General features: G+C 39.9%; 2 protein-coding genes across 5 annotated transcripts; both read left to right on the plus strand.

Annotated features, from left to right (window-relative positions):
* The first annotated feature begins 750 nt into the window (after window positions 1-750).
* FAM133B (family with sequence similarity 133 member B) lies at window positions 751-15,489 on the plus strand. The gene is made up of 11 exons (XM_054990752.1): window positions 751-850; window positions 3,287-3,384; window positions 4,367-4,445; window positions 6,493-6,567; window positions 6,739-6,771; window positions 7,082-7,150; window positions 9,782-9,877; window positions 10,267-10,314; window positions 12,321-12,416; window positions 12,909-12,953; window positions 13,602-15,489. The coding sequence occupies exons 1-11, from the start codon at window positions 827-829 to the stop codon at window positions 13,650-13,652; spliced, it is 714 nt and encodes a 237-aa protein (XP_054846727.1). The 5' UTR covers window positions 751-826; the 3' UTR covers window positions 13,653-15,489.
* Window positions 15,490-18,785: 3,296 nt separating this feature from the next.
* On the plus strand, window positions 18,786-24,646 carry CLXN (calaxin). 4 transcript variants are annotated; one of them, XM_054991947.1, is made up of 6 exons: window positions 18,786-18,878; window positions 20,391-20,546; window positions 21,777-21,881; window positions 23,286-23,437; window positions 23,910-24,014; window positions 24,448-24,646. In XM_054991947.1, the coding sequence occupies exons 1-6, from the start codon at window positions 18,821-18,823 to the stop codon at window positions 24,496-24,498; spliced, it is 627 nt and encodes a 208-aa protein (XP_054847922.1). In that variant the 5' UTR covers window positions 18,786-18,820; the 3' UTR covers window positions 24,499-24,646. The 4 variants fall into 4 exon arrangements, with proteins under 4 accessions (XP_054847922.1, XP_054847925.1, XP_054847923.1 ...); XM_054991950.1 differs by lacking the exon at window positions 23,910-24,014; XM_054991948.1 differs by lacking the exon at window positions 21,777-21,881 and having other exon boundaries at window positions 23,268-23,437.
* The last annotated feature ends 87 nt before the right edge of the window (window positions 24,647-24,733 follow it).

The raw sequence follows: 24,733 nt of genomic DNA on the forward strand, positions 1-24,733 counted from the left end.
CTCAGTGTGGAGCCCCTTGTGGCAGGCCGTGTTAACTCTGTTGTGCGCAGACCCCTTAATGCTTACGAAACCAGAAAGTCAAGCGTTTCAAATAGGGTTGCCAACTCATGAACAGGAAATTCCTGGCGATTTTGGGGGTGGAGCCTGAGGGACGTGGGGTTTGGGAGCATGGCCTAGAATCCATCCTCTAAAGCTGCCATGTTATCCAGGGGAACTGTCGCCTGGAGATCAACTGTAATTCTGGGAGATCTCTAGGCCCCACTTGGAGGATGGCATCCCGTTTCAAGGCATTTGCAGTACTCGCCTCCCCCATTCGCTGCAATCTGGAAACCCCGTGAGTCCTCTCTGGGTGGACTCCAGACCCTCGTGCTTCTCATTCTGGGATCTGCAAACAGCGTCCTCAAACGGTTTCCACATCCCGGCTCTTGGCAGCAAACAATTGCAGGCTCAGCAGGCAGGCGCAATGACTGCAATTCGGCGAAGTTGCCAGCTCCGGTGCCCTGCAGCACCCCTGCCCCTTCACCTTGCCCCCTCACCCGACGCTGCTTCCTCGAGTAATTGCACGATCCGGAGCCTCCGCCCCTTCGTTTACACTCATCCTCCAGCCCACGATTCCAGTCCGGCACGTGCAACCTGAGCCTCCAAGTAAGGGCAAGGCAGGGAAACAAAAAAGGGCAGAGAGCTTCCTTTATGGCCACTGCGCATGCACACGCACAACTGCGCAAGCCCAGTAGTATTTTGTGTTAAAACTTGACGGATAGCCGAAAAGGGGAGCCAGCTAGGCCGGTGTGGTTGGGATCGATTCGGCGTTGGGAGTTTGCATGCCATGGGGAAAAGGGACAACCGAGTGGTGAGTAAGTTCAGCCGCAGGCCGTGTCTGAGGCCTGCTAGGGGGTGCAGGACCCTTTGAGGCCCGGCCCGGCCCGGCCGCGCTTACTGTCGGGGGCGGGGGGCGGCAGGCTTTGTCTGCAATACAAATCTTCCTTTCTCCTCGATTGGGGAGCTAGAAGTAGACTCTTAAAATTCTTATTGCGGGAAGAGGGTGGCTTTTTGACTGAAGAGTAGAGATCAGAAGTCTTCCTTCTTATCAAGAGGCAAGGAGTAACTCTGGCCTTGACAGGTTATCATATCAAAAAGTAAAGGTAGTCGTGATAGGTAAAAGGAACCTCTCAGGTTAAGAGGCAGTCTATGAATACTAAAGGGGCAGACACTGGGGGAGGCTGTTGGTGGGCTACCCTGAAGCTTCTGGGTGGCCAGGGCCACTGTATGGAACAGAAAGCTGGACTAGGGGGATACTTGGTCTGGTCCGGTTGGTCTCTTTTTTCATTTGTTCTTTTGGGAGTGAGATTTGAGAAAGAGATGTTATTTTGTAAAGCAATGGTGGTTTTAGTTTTGCGATGGAATAGAAAATATATGGGGGGTAGGGAGGTGGGATAATGAAAAAGGCCACCTGAGAATTCAGTTATGCTTAGTTGAGAATTCGTGCTTATTTGCTGCATCCTGGAGTCTTTCCCTAGTGCTGTTGCTAAATCACTTCAACAGGAGCAGATGTGACTAATATTTATAACTGCCTTGGCCAAAACCTTATATCAAGTGGCATAGGGCTCCTCCAGAAGCATTTGTTGTTCTTAGCCCAGCTTGGTAATGTGCATGCTCATTTTGTGCTTTGTGTTGGGCATCATCAGAGAATAATCTCTGCAGAATAATCTGTTCTCCTCTCCCACTCCATGTCAAATGATTGCCAACCAGTTGACATCTGATATAGATGGTAAAGATTCCCTTCTTACGGTATTATTCTTTTTGGCAATGACAGAGCAAGAATTGTTATCCACTGTCTGCATGCAGAACTCCCTTTTCTTGACTAATGTGTTTCCAAACAGCATCTCCTCCACAGCTGGTTTGATCTATAATACCAAACTTTTAAAAGTAGGCTGGTGTAGAGGAGGGAGAAACTACCAAAAGAGGTGGTTTTATAAAATGCTGTGTATTTTAAACTGACTTCAGGTCCCCAGTTTGCTGCTTGGGTTAGCAGAGATCAGTGCAGCGCTTGCTAGGTTTCTACATTGGGCATGTTCAATGAATAATATGTGTAAGGCATATTGATACTAAACTGAGTTACAGAATTGTAAAAGTATTAGGGAAGAAGATTAAATAGTAAAATTAGAATTATTCTTGTATGTTGCACACAGCAGCTAATCAGTTTTGCTATTGAGAAATTTAAGGGCAAGCTACAACCAGTCCACCTTCTTTAACCTGTGTACCAGAATAATATATTTTCAGAGATCCATTTGCACATAATGGCTTCATTAATGATTGCAAGCAAATGTAACAAAAAACTAATGGCCGCTTTTGAAAGTGAAGTTGCAGAGCACCTGATTTGCAGGTTCAGTCCTCAGCATTTCCAACTAAAAGAATCAGGAAATGTGTGATGTGAAAGACCTGTGGCCCTGGGGAGATTGACTTTGGTAAACCAGTGGTCTAATTCAGGTGAAGCAACTTTGCATATTCAAAAATCTGCTTCAAGAGGAGGCAGATTAAATCAGGGAGAAAGACTCCTTAACTCCCCTTCCCCACTCAAAAGCATCCATTCACCCCTGGCGAGGAGGACAGGTGTTGGGGGAGGGAATACTTAAGTTTCCTTCACCTGCACTGTCTCTGATATGTAGCATGTTTACAAGGGAAGAGATGTTTTTGCATTGTGCATGACTGAGTTGTCATCTGATCTCTGTTTCTAGATGTGGGATAAGATGGCTAACAGAGTAACAAAGTTCTAGAAGCAGCTACAGGAATTATCAAAGGAGATGTCCAGAGTAGATTTTTCAGATCGTATCTCCGAATGGCTGTGGCATCTCTAAACCAGCATGATTTGGCCATGGGTTCAGTTCCCTTTTGGCTGTGGTGTCCTTCAGTAATCTGGGCCTGATCACTTTTCTTGCAAGGATAAGTGAAAGCTTACGAAACGCTCTTATAAGCTGCATGTTGAATGGTGATTTGACAGTTTACCTGAGCTGTAAATATTATTCAGTGTTTCTTAAGCAACATTATTTCCAGGGTCTGGGTGTACATAGCTTTTACTAAGCCTGAAAATGAGACTAGAAAAAACACTCAACATGTTTAAGATTGTTTATAGATTATAGAAAATGTTTTATCAATCTGTTGTCTTCTGTGGTTTGGCAAGTTGCCTACTGAAGCCCTTTTTAAAAAAATGAGGAAGGCTTTCTGTTTTTAAGAGCATCCAGATAGAATGACTCCATTTATGTCTTGCCATGCTTTGTCATCTTTTCAGGCTTATATGAATCCCATAGCAATGGCTCGATCACGGGGGCCTGCTCCGTCATCAGGACCTACCATACAAGACTACTTGAACAGACCAAGGCCAACATGGTATGTAGGGGGGTAATGTTTCCTTTTACAAAAATGGTTTTGCGCCACAATATATTTTGCAATGTAGAGACTTCTGTCCCATTCACAGTAATAGGCAGAGTGAGTCCGGATGAAATTCTGATGACTACGAAGTTTATAGGCAAATTTCCTAACCGAGCAAGGGGGATCCCCAGTGGAAGTAGGCTTCCTCACATGTAGCTAATGACACTGCAGATATACACCTAGTTATGTATCTCCATCCCATCCAGTTTCTCCTATGTAACTTGGTTTGTCTCTTGATGCCAATGAAGAGATTGGCATCATTGGATGCTCATCCAAAGCCACTAGGTGTTACCTGTGACTTAGAGCCACATTTGTGCCAGTGTTTATAAGGGTTGTAAGTAGCAGTGACCAGTACTGCTACTCTTTTTTAACACTGTTCGCACACAGTAGGATAAATGGGCACTCTTCATATAATCCACATTTGCAAAGACATATAGCCAGTGGATCCATGGATACTTGAGAGGCCATTTTTCAAACTAACAGTGCAGTTCCTCTACACTAGCAATACATTCCTATGCTGACTCAATGGAGTGAAAGTGGGTTTACACTGCAGTAATTCTTACAGGATTACACTGCCAATTTAATGGTATTAAGTCTACCATCCTGAGCATATTTCGGGTTGGACCCAGCCAGCTTTTTTCACGCAATTTCCCCTAATTTCCTTCCTTACTACAGTCCTCATTCCACATGGCTTTTTGTCCATGCAGGTCTTATAGTCCCCAGCATAGTCTTTTTGTGGCCAAATCCCTCTTCCTTTTTCATCAATGGAAAAGCTGGTTGGATCAAACCCATAATCCCAGTCAAGTTATGGGATGTGTTCCAAGTAAACACGGTTAACTGTAACTTTCTCATATATTTCATATTTGAAAAGTCATTCTTCTGAAGAGTGCTGCTAGGTACCTTGGATATTTCAATAAATTAGTGGTTATTTTAATTAAAGGGAAGAAGTAAAAGAACAACTGGAAAAGAAGAAGAAAGGCTCCAAAGCCTTAGCAGAATTTGAAGAAAAGATGAATGAGGTTTGTTGTTTCATTATTTTTTTCCATTTTATCATCATTAGCATAATGAAATCAGTTTTATAATTACCCTTTCCTGGCCATCTGTTAATTCCTTTGCTACATTTGTTTTGAAGCCACAGCATAAATTATTGCTTGTCTCTTTCGCTTACCCATCCATCATTGTAACAGAATGTAATTATTTCTTTTTAGAAGTGGCTGCTTTTCATTTGCTGAGCCTCCATTTTGCAAGCTGCTTTCAGAGCACGTAGCCTGTACAGGAGGGGATAACATTCAAATTTGTTTCTGAAATTCCCTTCAAATGCATTCAAAATCAGTCTGACAAGTTATTATCAGATGAAGCGATAGCACTTTTAGTTCATAATACCTATTGAGAGGTGGTCAATACCTGTAAATGAGCAATTCATGGCAGAGAAGAGAAAGGGAGGAACCAAGAAAAGTATAGACAAATGGCGTCACAGGCAATGTTCCCTCTAAGCTGCGCAGCGTTGTGAGCCAAAAATCTACTTTGTGAGCCAAAACAACAAATTGCATTAAAGTTTTGAGTGCACCTCCTTTAAAAAAAAATAAATTCAGTCTACAAACATATAAAACGTACAAATGTAAACAATAAACTACTTTCATTTGTATTGTTTCTCGCTTAGAAAAAACAATACAAGCAGTCATTCATACATGGTTTCTAAATATCAAACTAAATTACTCTGCAGGTAAAGTTAGTTAGTACCTGTGAGCTACAGCTGAGAAGCTGTGAGCGGAGGAGTCAGAATCTGTGAGCAATTGCTCAGTTGCTCACATTGATGGGAACACTGGTCACAGGTACTCACTCACCTTCAGGGACAACTGAGATGTCCTGCAGTAGCTTGGATCCTGCCTTCAAGTTTCATGGAAAGAAGGAGTTCTGCTTGTGGGCCACAGCTGTCCCACTTCCCCCCTCTCCTTCTGCAGCCTAAAATACTGCTCTTGGGTAGCTGAAGGGTTCAGAGGTCTGTTGTGGGAACTGGTGAAAATGGCCCCTCCGTCTATCCGTGGAAAATTTCTGGCTGGACCCAAATTTTTGTTTTTTTCATTGGAACATCAAAAGGAACAGCCAGCATTGTAATAAGTAATGAGAACCCGTACTCCACCAAACAAGTTTAATTTGCAGTGATTTTTCCTTTCTATGCTTTGAGTGCGTGTTGCTTCATAGTGTACATTTTCCTTGACTGCATATCTAACAGGAATGTGTCTGTACCTGTGTGTAAAGCAGACTTACTGCCCTTGTATTCAGAAGAAGCAAGAAATATTAGACTGTTGGTGCTTTCATGAGATACTGTGTTGTGTTACTTTGGAGTGTCTTAATAAAAGATATTAAATTACTTTGTTTTGCATCATAACCACACAGTTAGCTGTGTTTTTTAGCAAAGACATGTGATGGAAATTTCAAAAAAGGCTAGCTTGTGCTGACTTGAAAAACATTATTTTGTAAATGCACTCTTGGTAGAGATTGTCATGTCTTTGGGAATTTCCAACTCTGTGGTTTACAGTGCCCACAATGCCTCTTTGGCTAACATCATAAGCAGAATTATATATTTATAAGTCCATTGACTTTAATGGATTTGTAAGGGTGTAACTTTGCTTGTGATGCCACTGTTAATTTCTCATTCTTTCACTATCACTATCTGCTTTACAGGTTTTATTACACATTAGAGTTAGTTAGTTTTGAAGTCCTGAGCAATTAAAGTATTTCCATGGCTATGGCAGCATCCTAAAAACACTCTCCTGGGAGTAAGCTCCACTAAATAGAATGGGAATTACTATTGAGTAGACTTCCTTGGGATTGCTCCCTATGAGTGGCTACTTCAAGGGTCTTATTACAAGGACAAATAAGTTACTTCCTCTTTGTGAGACATGTGATACTCAAATGTTCTTGTCTGCATGTAGGCCTCAAAACTACAAAAATATTAATGCATTGCCTGACTTTATCAAGTGTTGTTTCTCTTACGGATGTTGTTTTGGAGAACAGTAAAGGTTATTTTGAGAATGATTTATGATTCCTTTCAATACTTTTCAGAACTGGAAAAAAGAATTGGAAAAACATAGGGAGAAATTATTAAGTGGAACCGAGAGTACTTCACGAAAGAAAGAGGTAAACTCCTTTAGTATATTCACACAAGGCCAACAGGAGCTGGATGTGTCCCTTGTGAGAGTCATTGTTAGTTGTACAATAATACAACTATTGCAGTAAAACATGCTTTAAAAGATAGTACCTTCTTTGGTGGTGCATACATGATTAATTGGCCAATTGTTTATTTTTTAGAAAAAGAAGAAGGAGAAGAAAAAATCCAGTAGGGTGAGCAAAGTTTTCAGTTTGGAGGGTTTTTTTTAAATACATCAATTGAAACTTAAAGAAGTAGTTAACTGTCTCAAGGAGGAATTGGAATTTTTAGACGATAGCTTTTAAATCTACTGTTATTAGAATTTGATATTGGCTTAAAAATCTAGCTTAATGCAGTTTTAACTGAGAATATCTCTTAGACTCTGCTTTCGAAATATAATGTAGTTTTTATAAATGTAGGAATCTCTTTTTTTAAAAAAACTTCCTAGACTGTATATACCAATTCTGCATCTCACAAATTTACGTTTTGTTGTGTTTGGTCAAGTTGTCTCCATCTTCCTCTTCCTCATCAAGTTCTGATTCTTCCAGTAGTTCGTCTGATTTTGAAGATGAGGTAAGAATGCTATTCCTGTAGATTTAACTTTTTGTGTACCTTCAATAAACTTGTGCTAGTTTTACTTGCACCTTGAAATTGTGATGTATAACATGTATTTGAATAAAACTCCAACCAAGTGTCACTTTCTTTAGAATGAAATTAGGCAGTGATCTGTTAAAGTAGTGGTGTCTTAAATTAATTTACTAAACATATTTGCTGGGATCTGTATTCAAGGGGGTAGCTCCCATTTTCTTTTTGTGTTTCATGCAGCACCACTCACCAGAGTCTCTCGAACTATGATGGGCTAGAAGGGGGAGGTTGAAAAGCCCCATGTTTGTTAGATCACACATAATCCTTGGATCCCAACCAATTTCTTGAAAATAGATGTACCAATTCTTGTCTATGAAGAAATTTAGGGACATAACAGGGAGGGTTGGAGTTCTAAAAAGTCCCCTGTGCTCACATAATGGGAATCAATGGATTAGGATCTCTGTGTAAAACATCAGAGTACAAAAGACATCTTGCCTGTGTTTTTTACAACTGCATTTGCTATTTTTAAATGAAGACCAATTTATCCTGAAATAAATGTTTAAATGAACACCACAAAAAATATAAGCACTTTTTGTTGGGAGAAGTGAAATGGCTATTCCAAGCATTGCATTGATTTGAGGAGTTGTATGGGAGTTGGTCTACTTGAATTAATGCTAGTAAATGGGGAGAGTTCCAACCGTTCTTGCAGGACTGAATGTGTAGCATTTGTTTGTTATTTTAAAGATGAAAAAGTCTACTTTGGAATCCCATTGATGGCTGCTTCTCTGCAAGTGAATGTTGGAAGTGGAGAGTTTGCAGGGATTGAAGGGTGTCCATGCGTGTGCATGCGCATTCTTAACTCTTTCTCCCAATACTGCTTTCCCCCCTTTTGCAATTTCAGATCTGTGTTTGTGGCAGAAATATGGATTTGGACCTGCAAATGATAGAAAAATGATGAGGGGGAGGGCTGTGGGGGAAGAAAGAGGGAGGCATAAACTTTCCTTGCTCCGCTGCTTATCTCGCACTCCCACTGATGTCTTGCAGAGAAGGCCATTTCACATGGATAATTTGCCTCTGGTTCAATGCTGTTGGGAAGTGGCTTTTTACCGTTTCCCCCCACAGCATCATAGTGCATTTGTGTATCTACCAGTGCAGTTTTCCCAGCTTTTCACCTATCTTTCGCAAACCTGTTATGCTGAGTAATTTGGGGAAAGATCGTAGCAAACTTTGAATGGCTGCCAAGTGGGTGAGAAAGTTTGGGTTTTTCCCTGGTCGCTCCCACAGAGTAGTCATTTTCCCAGCCCTTGTTCCTGCAGCAACCATTTCTTCCTCCTTGCCACCAGGGACTTCATTTTTTTTTAAATCAGCAGTTGAATATTGTTATAACACTCTGTGTATCATGTTCCCTGAACTCCCAGTGTTCTTTTTTTTTTTAAGTGTCTCATACCCTTTTTTGTGGAGGGGCTAGAAAGTTACTTTTTTAAAAAAACAATTATCAGTTCAGAAAACTTGATTGTTAAAATCAGCAACTGAATATTGTTCTGATATAACAAACGGAAAAAGTCCCTGACGTGGGGTAGGGGTGAAATGATCACTACTGGAGGACAAGAGCAAGGAAACTATGGGTAAACATGACATATGGAAGCTCCATTGCTGCTGAGTTATATCAGCATTTGCAGCAGCAATGGGGAAAGTACACGGGCCTGTCCCTGTGTGGAAAATACTGAAATGAGGCTGAAATTTAGTACACAAGGTGGCTGTGTGGTATGTAGTTAAGACCTCCTTTTGGCATGTTCTTAGAACAAAACTGAGAACTCCACTGCAATGCCTATCTCGTTCTTTGCACAGAAGATTATTGCATTATAATTTGAAAAAAAGGAATGTACAAATGGAAAGAAGGAAGATTGAAGTCTTGCATGCTCTGATCAGAAGTTTGTTTCAGTTTGCTTAGACTTCAGAGAACTTATTCCATCCAATTTAGCAAAGTACATATACTAACATAAGGGATTTCAGGCCAAAACCTCAAATCAAAGTGCTGGGGAAGTACGTGTTAATTTAATAGGCACTGATGCATTATAGGCCTTTAAAGAGTGCCGTTCTATCAAAAACATTCATTTCCTGAGACTGCTTGTAATGTTGGTCCTAAAAAAAGAAAAATGGGATACAAAATCATTCCACTATTACCTTTGGTTGGAGTGGTGGTTCAAGTTGGTCCAAACATACTTTGGATCTTTTTTCTTTTTACATAGAGTAATGTTAAGTGTAATTTTATTTGTAATTGTTACATTTTGTAACATTTCAATTGAACAATGCTTATTTGACAGTATTGGAGATTTGTTACACTGATTTCCAATGAATACTAAAATAACCTCTTGGATATTCAAATTTAATGTTGAGGGAAGCATTAGAAAATATTCACCAAACAACATTATTGGATAAAGGCATCTTTGATATGTCATTCGACTAAAAAGAAAAATGTAAGGAATTTATATGAGCTGCGGCCATTCTAATTGCTGGTCTGCATGAATGTAGGCTTATCCTTTATGTTTCAAAGTAATACTGGATACCAGTTTAGCATGAATAAAATGCACATTGTTTTCTTAAAATGTTTATGGTCAGGATAAGAAACAAGGGAAAAAGAGAAGGAAAAAGAAGTATCATTCCTCACGGAAGTCATCTGAAAGCTCTAATTCAGAGTCTGAATCGGACAGCAAGGTAAAGTGTAATCACCTATTAATTCATTTTGAATTTTTTCAAAGATACAATAAAACTTGTTTTATATCTTGGATTTATATTGTAGCTTTAGCCCAACAACTAGGCCACTACTGCCTTGACATACCTGTCTCTGTTTCTCAAGAAAAGAAACAGGTTATAGGCAATAGGGAAATAAATTCACCCAGAGGGAAGCAGTGGTATGCTGCTGGGAACATGCTCGGACCTTTCAGCCCAGATTCTTTGAAAGGCATAAAGGAGACTGTCGTGAATTGAGGTTCTTAGCAAGGAGTCACTAATTGCCTCAGCAAAGGAAACTGGGGGAGAGGAAAAAGGACTTGTCATCCATTTTGTTTTATCTTAAACAGTAACTACTTAACCTTTTTATTTAGGATAGCTTAAAAAATAAAAGGTCGAAGGAAGATCGTGAAAGAGAAAAGGTAAAATTTTATATACTTTTTAAACAAATCTTTCAGTGACTTAATTCCTGGTATTTGTCAAATGAAACTTGAATACCTCCGTTTTTAGAAGTGTTTCTTTCAGTGTATTGTCGAAGGCTTTCACGGCCGGAGAACGATGGTTGTTGGGGGTTTTCCGGGCTGTATTGCCGTGGTCTTGGCATTGTAGTTCCTGACGTTTCGCCAGCAGCTGTGGCTGGCATCTTCAGAGGTGTAGCACCAAAAGACAGAGATCTCTCAGTGTCACAGTGTGGAAAAGATGTAGGTCATGACCTACATCTGCATACATGACCTACAATGACCTACATCTTTTCCACACTGTGACACTGAGAGATCTCTGTCTTTTGGTGCTACACCTCTGAAGATGCCAGCCACAGCTGCTGGCGAAACGTCAGGAACTACAATGCCAAGACCACGGCAATACAGCCCGGAAAACCCCCAACAACCATCGTTTCTTTCAGTGTTTCAAAGAAAGCTTTTTCAAAAAATCTTCTGAGCTATGGAGGTCAGTAGGAGCTGGTTGCAAGATCCCTTGCTAAAAAGTCTTGTACCTGTTCTCGTCGTTGAACTGCTGCCGTGGAATGTCAAAATAGCTAATTAATATACCCATCCAATTGTACTGAATTACGTTCAGATCTGTGAGTGTAATACCAATCTGGTTCCAAATAGTAACCATGTAGACAAAGGTTTGGCTCATCCCAAAATTATATGCCACTTTGATCTCACCTACGGCATTCTTTAGCTTTCTTGCCTGACTGATCCCTTCCTGCCAACTCAGTTCATAAGTTCTGCATGAAATTTCTCCCAGACCCACGTTTCTCTTGTTTTCTTAACATGCATACTCACCCAACTCATTATTTCCTGTGGTACAAATCTTTCCATCAACCTCTAAGTCACATTTCCTTCCTACCCTTCTTCCAAGTCTTTAGGTTCTGTCCCTGCTTAGCATTTCTGTATCATCTTCTCCTTGATAGATACAGCTTTTCCCTTTTGAAGCCCTGTGCAAATTTTTCCACAAACTCCATTTTCAGTAACTGTATTTCACACACCTCGTATCTCTTTCTCCTCTATATATTATGCCCTCAATTTCCTCTTCAACTCTTAAAGAGTCTTTTTCCTACTGCTTCCCCCTTTTCATCTCTATGCTGTTTCCCTGTCCTTGGGCATTTCACAAGTTTTCCCTAGAAAAATATTTCTTTCACATTCTTTGACATCACAGCAGCTCAACTAATGGCTAGGCAAGACTTGCAGACAAGCACCTGAGAGGTGATTTGTAGTTAAGAAATATGCCACGCAATAACTTTCTGTTGTTCCACTTAGTTGAAAGAAAATGATAATTATATAGACCTCTATTTAAACTAGCTTTTCAGATCTGTTGAATCTTGCAAGGAGAATGATCCTCTGCAACAGCTATACCAAGTTAATTATATCCTTGTTCTTTGTCAAGCAGCTTGTTTCCCTTTCAGTAAACAAGAATGTGGTTGCTCATATCCCATGAAAAGATAAATGAACTTCTACAGACTGTTCCATAAACATATTATATTTCAGAAGCTAATCTTATTTATGGTACAGTTGCTCTAGGTTCTGTACAGAACCCTATGAGCCATGACTGGGCATATAGGTGGGATATACATTTTGTTTTTTAAAAATTATACATACGTACATATCCACGTGGTATATAATCCATTACCTTCTTTCGGCCCAGTGACTCTCTTTATTTCATCCCCTTACACCTGTTGAACAATTCCCTATTGTTTTTCCGCTGAAATAAACTAAATGCATTTGTCTTATTATTCACAAAAGGTATCAACAGAGATGAAAACAGCTAAGGAGGGCTTAAATATTGCTTGGGCTTGCTTCCTGTTGTCAGCTTTAGCTTCTAACTCCATTACTCATGAATAAATCAAAATAATGTTCAAATTCAGATGTTGATTTTTGAGTGTTTTATCTCTATTTATTGGCACATAAAAGGTGACTTTTTTGTGTAGGACAGCAAAACCCTTGTTCGGAAAAGGATAAAAAATGAGCAGGGGGACGGCCTGTTATCGTCAGAGTCCGCTTCAGAGTCTGATCACACAGAGGAGGTTAGTATTCATAATTACGTTAATCCCAGACGTTGTAGAAACAGATTCAGCCTGTTCATTTGCACCTGCAGTGATTTGCGAGCCACATGATACAATTACATAAAATTTATTGTAGGCATTTGCCTACAACATTAAAAACAAGTCAAGAAATCATTACAATAAACTAATAGCATAATACACTGCATAGTATCAACATTTTTTGGCATAGAAACAAACAATTTCAGCAGGGAACATGAATAAAGAAAATGTCCTTCTAAATATAAACATTTTGCATCCCCTGGAAAAGCTGTATCAAAAGCTGCTCATCTGACTTCTCCTGCAGAACTGAAGATTACTGTGCAATGCATCTTGAACAGGGAGGACAGTTCTCTACGTTGTTACTGTCCAATATTGGTATTGTTTTGTTTTTGGCTTCTGTTTTCATTATCTAAGTTCTGCATTTCAGCATGTTTGAAAACTTTGTTCTGTTCTGCCCTCCACCCTACACCTTAGGTACCAACAAAAAAGAAGAAATATAATGAAGAAAAAGAGAAAAATGTGAGCATTGTCCTTAACCGAGAACCTTCAGAAAGCACTTACCTAAATTTTAGGAGAACGTAAATGCGTGCTGTCCCGATGACCTTCAAGAAGGGGCAGGATAAAAATGCACCAAATAAATATTGCTGACTATAAGGATATTTTAATTTTGTTTATGTATTTATATTTGCATCATACTTTTCAGACAAGTAGAATTGAATACACAGTGCTGTTAGGGATATAGCAAGGGGCTAGATGCAAATGAAGCAGTGGGGGAAGGAAGCTCAGTCTGGCAGCCTCACGGTGAAGTTTATTAGTGGGCATTTACATCCCGCTGGGAGTGGGACCAGGCTAATGTTGTTTAGCTTGAGTGGACAGTATTGCAGTGGCCCAGCAACCACTAGACTTCTGGCCCCAGATTATGCCCTCTCCTCCAAAAGCCTCTAAATTAAAAAAAAACGACTAAAATACATTTTGGGGGAAGTAATGCCTCAGCACCTTAATCTGGCCCTGCCTCTACTATTTAATAGTTCGATTTGCTTAGATACCGTAAGTGTAATTTTGAAATGGCATTGGTGGGAACCTTCCTTTGAAAATTGATGTACTCAGTCATAGGCTAAGTTGAATTTATACTCATGAAATTATTTTTGATCTTTTCTATTTTCAAAGGATAAAACAAAAAAGCGAAAGAAGCACAAGAAGCATAGCAAAAAGAAGTAACGGAAGCTAGTTCAAGTTCTCATTTGGAATAACTTCAGTGGAGACTTTTTTAAAAAATTGAAAGTGCAATGAGACCTAGAGGAAATTGCAGCTGTGAAAATGATGACGACTTTCACTTTACCAAACTGCATGAGCTCTCCTGTATGTTAACAATATTCTAGACTTTCAGCTTGCCCTGTGCCATAGTGCTGGAAATAACCATTGTTGTTGCCTGATGCTTAAAACATGTAGTACCTCTTTTCCTCTCTCTAATCACTGGTGTTAAATGTTCTTAAATAAGTCCTGCATATGGTTTAAAGGAGTCAGCAGCAGTGTGGAGTTGATTTGTTGCTAAATGGCCTGTGCTCTTGTGCACACATGCAGCTCATACATGTAAGGGTTCTTCTGCTGTGTAATGAAAAAAAAAAAAAGCCCTCTCCTCCAAAGCAATTGTGAATATGGATCATCGGCTCCATCTGTTGTTTATAAATGGAACAAGTTTTCTGGAGAGTATGTACAGAGGAGCTGCTGTACCCTGATGATCAAAATGCTACATTTGGATGTTTATTTTTATCAGGCTAGTGATTAATAATTTAGTTTGCTCATTATGAAGAATTCTTGCAAAATTTGTCTTCAAAGATCAACACAACATAACCATTTATTTGAGGTTTCATTAACTACTGATGCCATTCTTAAAATCGGTACATGCCTGCAACATACATACATGTTAATTTTGTCGATGTGTGTAATTTTGCGCTTGATTTTTGGGGTGGGACATGGGTGTTCATACTCGCTTCGATTGTCAGACATCTTTGAGCCTCGTGAAGAGCAACATTTGATGATACTGTAGCGGTACCTTCCAAGAGTATTGTCAGCAGGATTTTTCTTTTTGAATAAGGAGCAGAATCCACTGGAAATTTTTCCTATGCAAGCCCTGCTGAAATAAAAGGGAGTTGTGCAGGAGCAATTTTGCAGATAGGCTTATGTGGACCAACCAAGGTGTGACAGAGGCAACCCTGTTTCTGTGTTCACTTGTCTTCTCCATTGACATATAATGAGGGAGGCAGAGTGGGCAAATATTTCTAACTAAAGGTCACATGGGCGAGGGGAACTCTGGTGCCTTACTCACCCATGCATTGTTGCTTCTCCCCAGCTCTGGGAGAAAAGTGCCTGCAGTAGTAGAGTGCAGGGAGGTGAGTTGGGGAAAGCAGTTCAACTTCTTATTCCTCCTTTATTCTTTAAAACATTAGTCACACACCCACATCTCTGCTTTATATATGAACAGTACAGACGTGTGAATAATAAATATAGCTGCCCCCTTGCATCTGTTTTGACTGTTGGTTTATTCTGGACCTGTAACATATGCTGCCGGTCTTAGCAAGAATACCAATGCATCGTGGCATAGCTCACATCCAAAAACTCTGGATTTTATTCCTATTGAAAGAGTGCTGTGCTAGTAATATGCATTACTATCATCTGAGGTATTGGTAAATTGGACTGAATTTTTGGCAAACTTTTATTATTTATGTTGTAATTAAGGTATTTAGAATTAAAGATCTGCATGATTTTGTACTATTTTTAAGTTAACCAACAGAGAGATGCGGTTGTAACCAGTAGGTCCCCAACCCCTGTAATAATTATGTTCTACATGTGGCATTATTGTAGATGTTATAGTTTCTATTGCATTCATGACTATTTTTAAATGCATACTTGCTGAAGATATTTAGCATGTAAAAAGCTGAGGGGGGAGTTGATATCAAACAGCTTCATATTGAAGCTGATTTTATTCTATGTAAGTTCAGTGGCAGACCTGGTATGCAACTTTGTCTTGGAATTTAAAATTACTGCCAGATGCTCAGTAAAGAAAATGTTTTAAAAACATCTTTTGTTTCTGGATTTTGTGTGTGAGACTGATAAGCCAATCTTAATTGCCTTCTCAGCTACTTCAGAAATAATTTTTTTATGGAGTATTACTATCTGCATGCACTATGGGAGCAGGACTAGGCCAGGTTTTCCTTCTGGGGCATATAAATGCTTCTCTATCTATGGGTATGAAGCAGGCCAGAGATGATCTTCAGCTTGCTGAACTTGTGTTAATAGATATTTTTTTTCTGCCATGACTTGTGGAAAGCCTGCCTCTTTAGCATAGAATGACAGATGGTCTATTTAACTGGTACCTCTGGAACCAATAAACTCAGCCAGATCAAGAGTGGGGCTCAAGTTGTGTGCCTTCTCCCACCGTCTTTATATATAGCTTTCTCTTCCTATGTTTAAGTGAGATGTCCTGTCTGATCCTAAGAAGCTTTGGCATCAATAACCAAAAGCTAATTGTAGAAAAAGGCCTCTGAAATGTGAGGTGTGTTAATCCGTAATACTAGAATGGGGCATGATGGGGTTCTTCAAGGAGAAGATCAGTAATGGCAGCTATGTTTTCTTGAAATAGAGCTTGTTCACCATTTCTTCCATCAGTAAACACAAGGGAGGAGTGAGCATCTCCTATAGTGTACTCTGACAGCGAGTGAGCCACAGCATTCCTGACAAGCATCAGGCTGAGTCTGTTTTAGTCTGCAGCTTCTTGTTAGCTTTATGCAGCCATTGTGAATTTTGTACAGATTTGAACTAGAACATTATTAGGATCCTAATAGCTCCCACAGTCCTCTAACCATGCAGGATTTCCTCAGGTGACATGTGATAAGAACTGAGTCAACTAGGGAGTGTTCAAGAATGGAATCCTCTCCCCATGGTTCAAAAATGGCATAGTGCAGAATTCTACCACTTCATTCAGTGTAAATAAATTAATACAATTTGATATAATTGTAATGGGGAAGGCTGTGTTGTAGGATCAGACTAGGATCAGATCTCATCCAGCATGCACCTTGCCTTGTTTCTTACTCCCAGCATTCAGAAGTATACTATGTCTGAACACTGAGATTTCAGTTGGCTATTTTAGCTAATATATAAACATTTAAAAAGGCTTTATATATAGCCTTTTTAAATAGGCTATATATATTGGCTTTTTGCAACAGCCGGATCACTGATTTGCAGTGGCAGGAATTACCCTGGCCCTGATAGATCATTGGTAGCTGGAGGGGGCCTAATTTAAAGACTGTTTGCTTTTAGTTCCTATTTGCAGCTGCTCAAACTAGTCCCATATAAATCAGAGGAGCCATGAAACTGACCATTTTACTCATAAGGGAATTACTTTTGTTTGGCCAGTGGGATGTAAATGCTTGTTTCTGATCTGTTTTCCTCAAATATAGCTTTGTTTAAAAATGTAGTTTATTTAAAATATCTATATCCTTTTTTCCTCCACAATCACCAGGAAAGGATGTGGAAAATTATAACAACTGTGCTTATATACTGCTCCTCTAGACAGATTACTGCCCCCCTCAGAGTAGTGAACAAAGTCAGTGTATTATCCCCACAATACAGCTGGAGACACAGGGCTGAGAGGAGTGGCTTACCCAAGGCCACCTACAGAGCAATGGGGTAAGCAAATACTAGTTGTTTTTGATGTACAATTGTATAAATGGTACCAATCCAAAATGTTGCTATTAACTAAGCAAATAAATCAAAATATGCAAGCAATCTTTAAATCAAGTCTACAAGCAGGCTTAGCAATCCTCTGTTCTCCAACCCTCTAAATAATTTTTCTTTACCTATCATATCTGCCCAATATACAAACATGCAGAATGAAACTGAAACCTCTACAGGGTGGTATAGTGGTTTCTATACAGTTGGATCAGGACCAAGTGATCTGGCTTTGAAACCCCTGCTCAGGCCATAAAGATGGCTGGGTGATCCAGGGCCTGCCTCTCATTCCAATCTATCTGACTGCAGTGTTGTGATAACACACACTGTGCGCTCTCTGAGTTCCTTGGAGAAAAGGAGGGTTACGAGCTATACATGACTTGGAACCAGAGTATCTGAAGGACCATCTTGTCCCATACGTTTCTGGCCAGGGGTTAAGATCACAGGAAGAGGCCCTCTGGATGGTTCCGTCAGCCAACAAAGCTTGGTTGATGAAGACAGAAGACAGGGCCTTTTAGGCAGTAGCCCCACAATTGCGGAACCTCTCCAGGGAAATGCACCTGGCCCGCTCACTCTATCATGTTCATTTCTATTTCATAATTGTAAGCCACCTTGAGCTCCTCGAAGGTGGAAAGGCAGCAAATAAATGTTTTAAATAGATAAAAATCAATAAATATAAATGTGAACAATGAATCAGTGTGCTGCCATTAAGGCCTTCCCCTAGGTTCAGTTGGTCTTGTCTTCTGCATCAGCCTTTCTAGGGATGGTGTCAACAAGCTTGGATAAAAATGTCCTGTCCCTTTAATACAGGCTTAATGCATAAGAATGGACAGATGAAGATTGAGGTGGTATGGAGGTTAAATAACATCACCTGGGAAATAAGCAGCCATCAAAACAGCATTTTTTCCCCAGACAGGTGGCAATGTTATCATTTCTCCCTGATTCCATCTTCTCTTCTTTGAAGTGGACCCTTCATTCTGAGTCTTCTCAGTTCTCTCTTTTGGGTTTCTCCTCTTCAGACCAAGCCGTTTCTCTCTTCCATTGCCCCTTCTTCATACCCCAATCCTCCCTTACCCACTTAGGTTTGCCAACTCTGGATGGGAAATACTTGGGAGTGGTGCCCAGGGAAGGCAGAATCTGGGGAGGGAAGGAGCTCAGCAGAGATGTCATGCCATAGACACACACAGAAAGCTCGTATTTTTTCCATTGGAACTTTTGGAGATTAGGTGCAATTGTGGGAGATCTCCAGGCCCCATCTGGAGGTTGGCAACATTAAATCGCCCCTCCCCCACGGCTCTCCCCACAGCATTCTGCGTTCTCCATAGTAACAAGAATCTCACAACCACCCACCTTTCTCCCTGGCTACTACCCATTGAAAGAGCTCACAATACAGGCCCCCAAACCAGACCCCTCTTTCCAGCTCGAGGCGCTTTCGAGTGGGAGAGACCAAAAGCCGGCCGGGCTGCTCGTTTGCCGACTCGCACCAGGGTGGGTCAAATGCATGAGAAAGGATAGCGGTAAAGCCCTTCGGCCCTCACTTCCCTCTCCATTGAAATCAGACTTCCCAGCTCTCGACCGGTTGGCTGGAGCGCAGTCTGTTGCCACGGCAGCCGCGAGGTTTAAGGCGTGGGGAAGCAGCGGCAGAGGCTGCTGAAAAAATGAACAGGAAAAAGCTGCAGAAACTGTCCGACTCCTTGTGCAAAACTGCTAAACATTGTGAGTAGAAGGCGAACCTTCCCTTCATCTCTTCGCCCTCCTTCCCCTTAATTTCAGTCACGTTCTATCAAAACCTGTCCTTTATTTCCCCCATTTTCCCCCTTTCTGTGTCTCTGTCATCGTTAACCTCAACCACTTCTCTCTCCAGGAGCTCAATTCCCCCCTCCTCATTTTATTCTCAGAACAGCCCTGTGAGGAAGGTTAGCCTGTGTGACTGGCCCAGGTTCGTCCCAGCGACATTCCAGGCTGGTGGGGATTTGAATACAGATCTCTCAGATGTTAACAACACCCTAACCATGTGGAGATTAAAACTCCTGTTATAGAGATTAAAATTCCTTTTTAATTCTGCACAGGCCCTCTAACAGTTCATAAATTAAAACAGGCATTGGGGTGTTTTTTTGCCATGGTAAAGTTCAGTGCCTGATTCTCAAACCTACAATTGTGTTGCATCAGAGGTCCCTAATCTTTTTGACCTTGGAATTTGGAATTTTGGCACAGTGTGGTGACCACAGCAACAATATGGCTGCCACAAAATGACTGCTGCAGGAGGTGGAGCCAGCCACAAAATGGCTGCTATAGCTTACCTTCTAGTCACATAGTGAAGATCCTTGTACTCTGGAAGCAGCTTCTGCCAAAGCAATCTGCACAGCCAATCGATACTCCAATGGCCAAAAGCCCCATGTGGCCCCACCCACTTTCTAAAAGCACTTGGTGTGCACCTGAAGAGGTGTGGGAGGACACAGTTGTGCTCATGGACATCATTAGGGACCTTTGTGTTATGCGTTGCTATTTTGTGTTTTGTGCTTTTATTTATTTTGCAATAGCCTGCCCATCATTGATTGAAAAGCCAAGACAGACAGTACTTGCCAGTTTTTCTAAGACATTTTTAATGTGCTATCGCACTTGGCCAAAGTACCAGGACATTCAGAAGAGCTGGTTACACTTTTTCTTGCTGAGGAAAATGTACATATTACTGGAATCAAAAAGAGTCCAGTAGCACCTTTAAGACTAACCAATTTTATTGTAGCATAAGCTTTCGAGAATCAAGTTCTCTTCGTCAGATGCATGCTACAATAAAATTGGTTAGTCTTAAAGGTGCTACTGGACTCTTTTTGATTTTGCTACTACAGACTAACATGGCTAACTCCTCTGGAGATATTACTGGAGTGTTTTTTTTTAAATTGTAGCTGTAGAGACTAGCTCTCGGATGCTGAAAGAAATGCGTACAAGTACTATAATTTGTTTTTGACTGTATTACTGAAAGATCTATAAAATAAAGATGAAACACATTTAAACAAATGACTTCACAGCTTTCCTTATTAAGCCAGAGAGCAAACTCTGTTCACAGGTAAAAGCTGAGTAATTCTTTTGAATGCTAATTTTACGTTATTTTCCTTCTCAATTTACCTGTGAACTTTATTTAGTCTTTAAAATAAAAGGACACGTAAGTATTTTGTTGTGCTCCTTCATAGCATTGTTTCACTTTAATGAATTTCCTGATTTATTTTATAGTTAATAAATTTGAAGTGGAATGCCTCATAAAACTTTTCAACAACTTGGGAGTGGAGCCTAGTGAGCGACATGCAGTTGTTGGCTTGGATCGTAACTCGTTTCGAAATATCCTACATGTCACATTTGGAATGACAGATGACATGATTATGGACAGAGGTGAGGTGAAAAAAGCATTTTTGTAATGTGTATATTTTAAACTATCCATTACAAAGTATCTCTCTCTTGGCAGTTTTGCAAACATGTATCATCAGGCGATTCACAAATTTGCTAGGTAGCCTGGTGTAAGCCTGCATTATCCTGGTTTCCATTACATATTTCACTAGTCATAAAAAAACCATTATTTACTTTATTTCTAATTTTTGTAATCCTATTGCATTACTTATTAGATATCTTGTAATATTTGAGCTGACTATAAATAAAGTAAGTACCTACAAGTACTCATGAGTGATGAGTAAATTAATTCTACTGGCTATGCAGGTTTGTGGGCTGCATTGACGAAGGGGAAGGGGGGGGGGAATTGCTCCCACTCTCCTCTCTGCAGAACACCCCCTGGAAGAAAGAGAGCACTGCCAAGAGAGGAGGAAAGAATGGTGATTTCACCACCTCCGCACTGATCCATGCTGCTCTATGCAGGTCTCATGATGCTGGCAGTCAACTTTCCAAGGATCAGAAATGGTTGTTGGGAGAGGGTAAATTCTGGGAAGATCTGTGACCATCAACATCTGCTGTTGATCACTGGATCCAACCCAATATCATCTGAAGCTGTTCTCCCACAGTGATGTAGAATTGTTTCAGCAGTATAGCTTGGATGGAAAGTGCTACTTCATGTATTCCCAGAGAGATTTTTGACACTTCTTGAAAAGAAAGCCCTCATGCCATCTCACAAACTTCTTCTGAAAGTCCCATTCATGTCAACAATGGCTTGCCATTCGTCATGAGGGAGACCCTGTTGTTAGAGAATTACAAGCTTAACATTCCTTTGGGTGGGCAGTAATGCCACTGCCCTGTGTATCCTGATTTGTATATAAAGAATTACTTGGAATTTTCTTAGTGAATTTTTGTCTTGTTAGCTGGTAAAAAAAGATCTTGCACTTCTTTCTGGACATGTTTCTGATGACAAAAGCATCTTAGAGGTGTTTCTGATTAGAATGTTGGTGTAATGAAAAGGTTAGCAAAGCAGTAGTTCAATTAGTGCTACTAGATGTCAGGAGTTTATCTGGGCACTGAGATATTCCAGGTTACAATATCTGTTTTCACTCTGAGGTTAGGGTAATGTACATACAATTGCAAATCCTTACTGTGTTGGCCAACACTTGAGAGACAAAATTTTCATTATAGCATAGCTAAATCAGTTTAATATATGAAGACACATCCTTCTACTTTCAGTGTTTCGTGCTTTTGACAGAGACAACGACAGTTGTGTAAGTGTTACAGAATGGGTAGAAGGCTTATCAATATTTCTTCGTGGGACATTGGAAGAAAAAATTAAATGTAAGATTCTAATAGCGCAAGCAGGTTTATGTCAGAAATATAGGGAGATTCGGGGGGGAGGGTTTGAGTTCTATATAAAATAGATTTAAAACCACTTAGCCATAAGATCAGAACATAACTTAAAACAAAGAATAGCAATGATTAAACCAAGACAAAAATCAAAAGAGTGCACATGCGTACAGATGGATGTAGGGCAGCACCCCCAAAAACCCCTGCTCAGATGAGCGTTGTGGCAGAGCATGGCAGGAGAGTCAGTCTTGTAGCTGTGAGAGTCTGATGTCATTAAGGGCCTCGTACACGACAGCCAGTACCTTGAACTGAACCCAGTAACTGATGGGCAGCCAGCAAAGTGACTGCAGAATGGATGCAATATGTATGCTCCAGGCAGCTCCTAATAACCAAGCTGCAGCATACTGTACCAGCTGGAGCCTCTGAGTTGATTTGGAGGACAGACCCATGAAGAGTGGATTACAATTGTCTCGTCTCGATGTTATTGGCTCCAAGTGGCCCACTGACCACTATAAGGTAGAAAGCCATCTTCCAGGCTACACAAAGTTTGAAGAAATTAATTTGCTTCTCTTTCAGTAATGCTAGATCCTATTTAATCTTAGGTTCTCAAATGAGTCGGCCGGACTGCATCAAAAGTGGGAAGCACAATATCCTTAAAAACCTCAGCCTTCCCAACTAGCATTACCTCTGTCTAGCCACAGTTCAGTTTCAGTTTATTCACTCTTAGCCTGGCCTTGACAAACCTTCTTTGGCTGTAGGAGACAGACTAATTTTTCATCCTTCAGGGTTTTGTATTTTAATTACCATATTTTCTAATTGCTACAATAAAACCAAATCCTAAAGGCTTCACAGGTTCTCATAATTTTATTAAAGCTATGACAATAGTTTTGTGGTATTTAAATATAGGGGTAGCTTTGGTTGCTGGAGGCACATCTTCTTAAGAGATTAGTGGTTCCACAACAATATAATTATTTATATGTAACTGTGATTTTAACATGTTTTATGGATTTGTAAATTTTGTTGAAATTGTGATTGTGTTTTAACTGATGTAATCTGCCCAGAGCCCATTCGCGGTGAGGGAGGAATAGAAATATAATGAAATAAATAAATGAACACCAAGCAGAGTTCTTACTGTGAGAGCAAATGTTCGGCTCAAAGGGGGGGGGAAGAGTATGTGAATAAAGTCAGATTGCTGAAATAACACACATTACACATGCATATACACTAGAACTATGATTTTACAGTAACTCAAAAAAAAACCCCACAAAATGTCTGTGGATATGTTACCATGTGGCATACTTTATACATCATTTAGCAACAGCTACATTCTACTTGATTTATCTGAAGTGCTTTTTATATGCATGCTTTACATTAAAGAAATTATCCTTTCAAAAGACTGTTTTGACGTCTATGATCTGAACAGCGATGGATACGTTTCACGGGAGGAAATGTTTCATATGCTGAAGAACAGCCTTCTGAAACAGCCATCAGAAGAAGATCCGGATGAAGGAATTAAAGATTTAGTAGAAATAACATTGAAGAAAATGGTAAGCAATGTTAACTTCAATACAAGTTTCTCAGATATATAGTATTTTTTTGCTTAATTAATTTTAATTATAAATTGGAAGATTTATGTATCATAATAACTCTATGGATTTATTTTTATATTTAGGAAGATCAAGCTCAGTCGCTTCCAAGAATAACTAAAAAGATAATCTCTGTTCCTTGCACTAGCTGGTGACAGCATCATTGAAATGATAGTTCAAAAATATGTTAAAAAGCATAAGCAAAGTCCTTTTTGAGTCCTATAGAACAGCTAGGCCTAGGGATGTAATGTTTTGTGCGAACAGTTTTAGTATTCTATTTGTGGGAAGACAATATCTTAATGGAAGATTAGCAGTTCCACAGCAAGTATAGAAGAAACTTAAGTATCCTAAACTACTATTCTGTTAGTCAATCATTCCAGCACACTGATTGGGGCAACTGAAATGGCTAAGAATGCCTACTCTCCTTTTGTAGGATTATGACCACGATGGCAAACTCTCTTATGCAGATTTTGAAAAGGCTGTAAGAGAGGAAAATCTTCTTTTAGAAGCATTTGGACCATGTTTGCCTGATATGAAGGTATATATGCAATCTGTATCAGGACACAGAACTATTGTATACTATAAACTAGGAAACAGCAGCTGTAATACAATATGGTACATGCAGAACAGTCCTATGCATGTTTACTCAAATATAAGCCTCACTGTATTAATTACTCCTCTGAACAGGATAGCCTTACAGTGAAATTCAAGGCTATTTGGGAACTGCTGGAGTCTCAAGCCAAGTTCTTATGTAAAAAAGGGAGGGGGGTAAGATAGCTGCTGCTTAAAGTCCAACTGGAAGCCCTTGTAGACTATAAATTGGTTTTCTGGATCTCAGTCAAAATAAAGAGGGGTACAGATAGGGAGAAAAACATTGTTTATTCTTCAGACTTCTGAGTTGTGTAATTATACTATAGAAGACTAAAGTTCTTTAATTATATATTTTTTCATACCTAATGTTTTCTTTACAGTGTGCAATGGCATTTGAAGCACAGGCATTTCAAGATTCTTCTGATTTGTAGTTCTGCAAAATATACTATGGAAAGTACACTACTAGCTTTTTTTTTCCCCAAGAAGGCAAGTCATCCATTTCTTACCAACATTTAAAATGCCTCAGTTTCAGTAAACTGTATAGAAAATGAGTAAGAGACTAAGGGGAAATGTTTAGATATTCCTGTCCAAGACATTTGTAGAAATTTTTAAAATAATGGGACAACAAATTTGAAACAAAATTGCAGCATAATGAATAGGCAAACA

This window comes from Eublepharis macularius, chromosome 11 (genome assembly GCF_028583425.1).
Source record: "Eublepharis macularius isolate TG4126 chromosome 11, MPM_Emac_v1.0, whole genome shotgun sequence".
NCBI classification, from domain to species: Eukaryota; Metazoa; Chordata; class Lepidosauria; order Squamata; family Eublepharidae; genus Eublepharis; species Eublepharis macularius.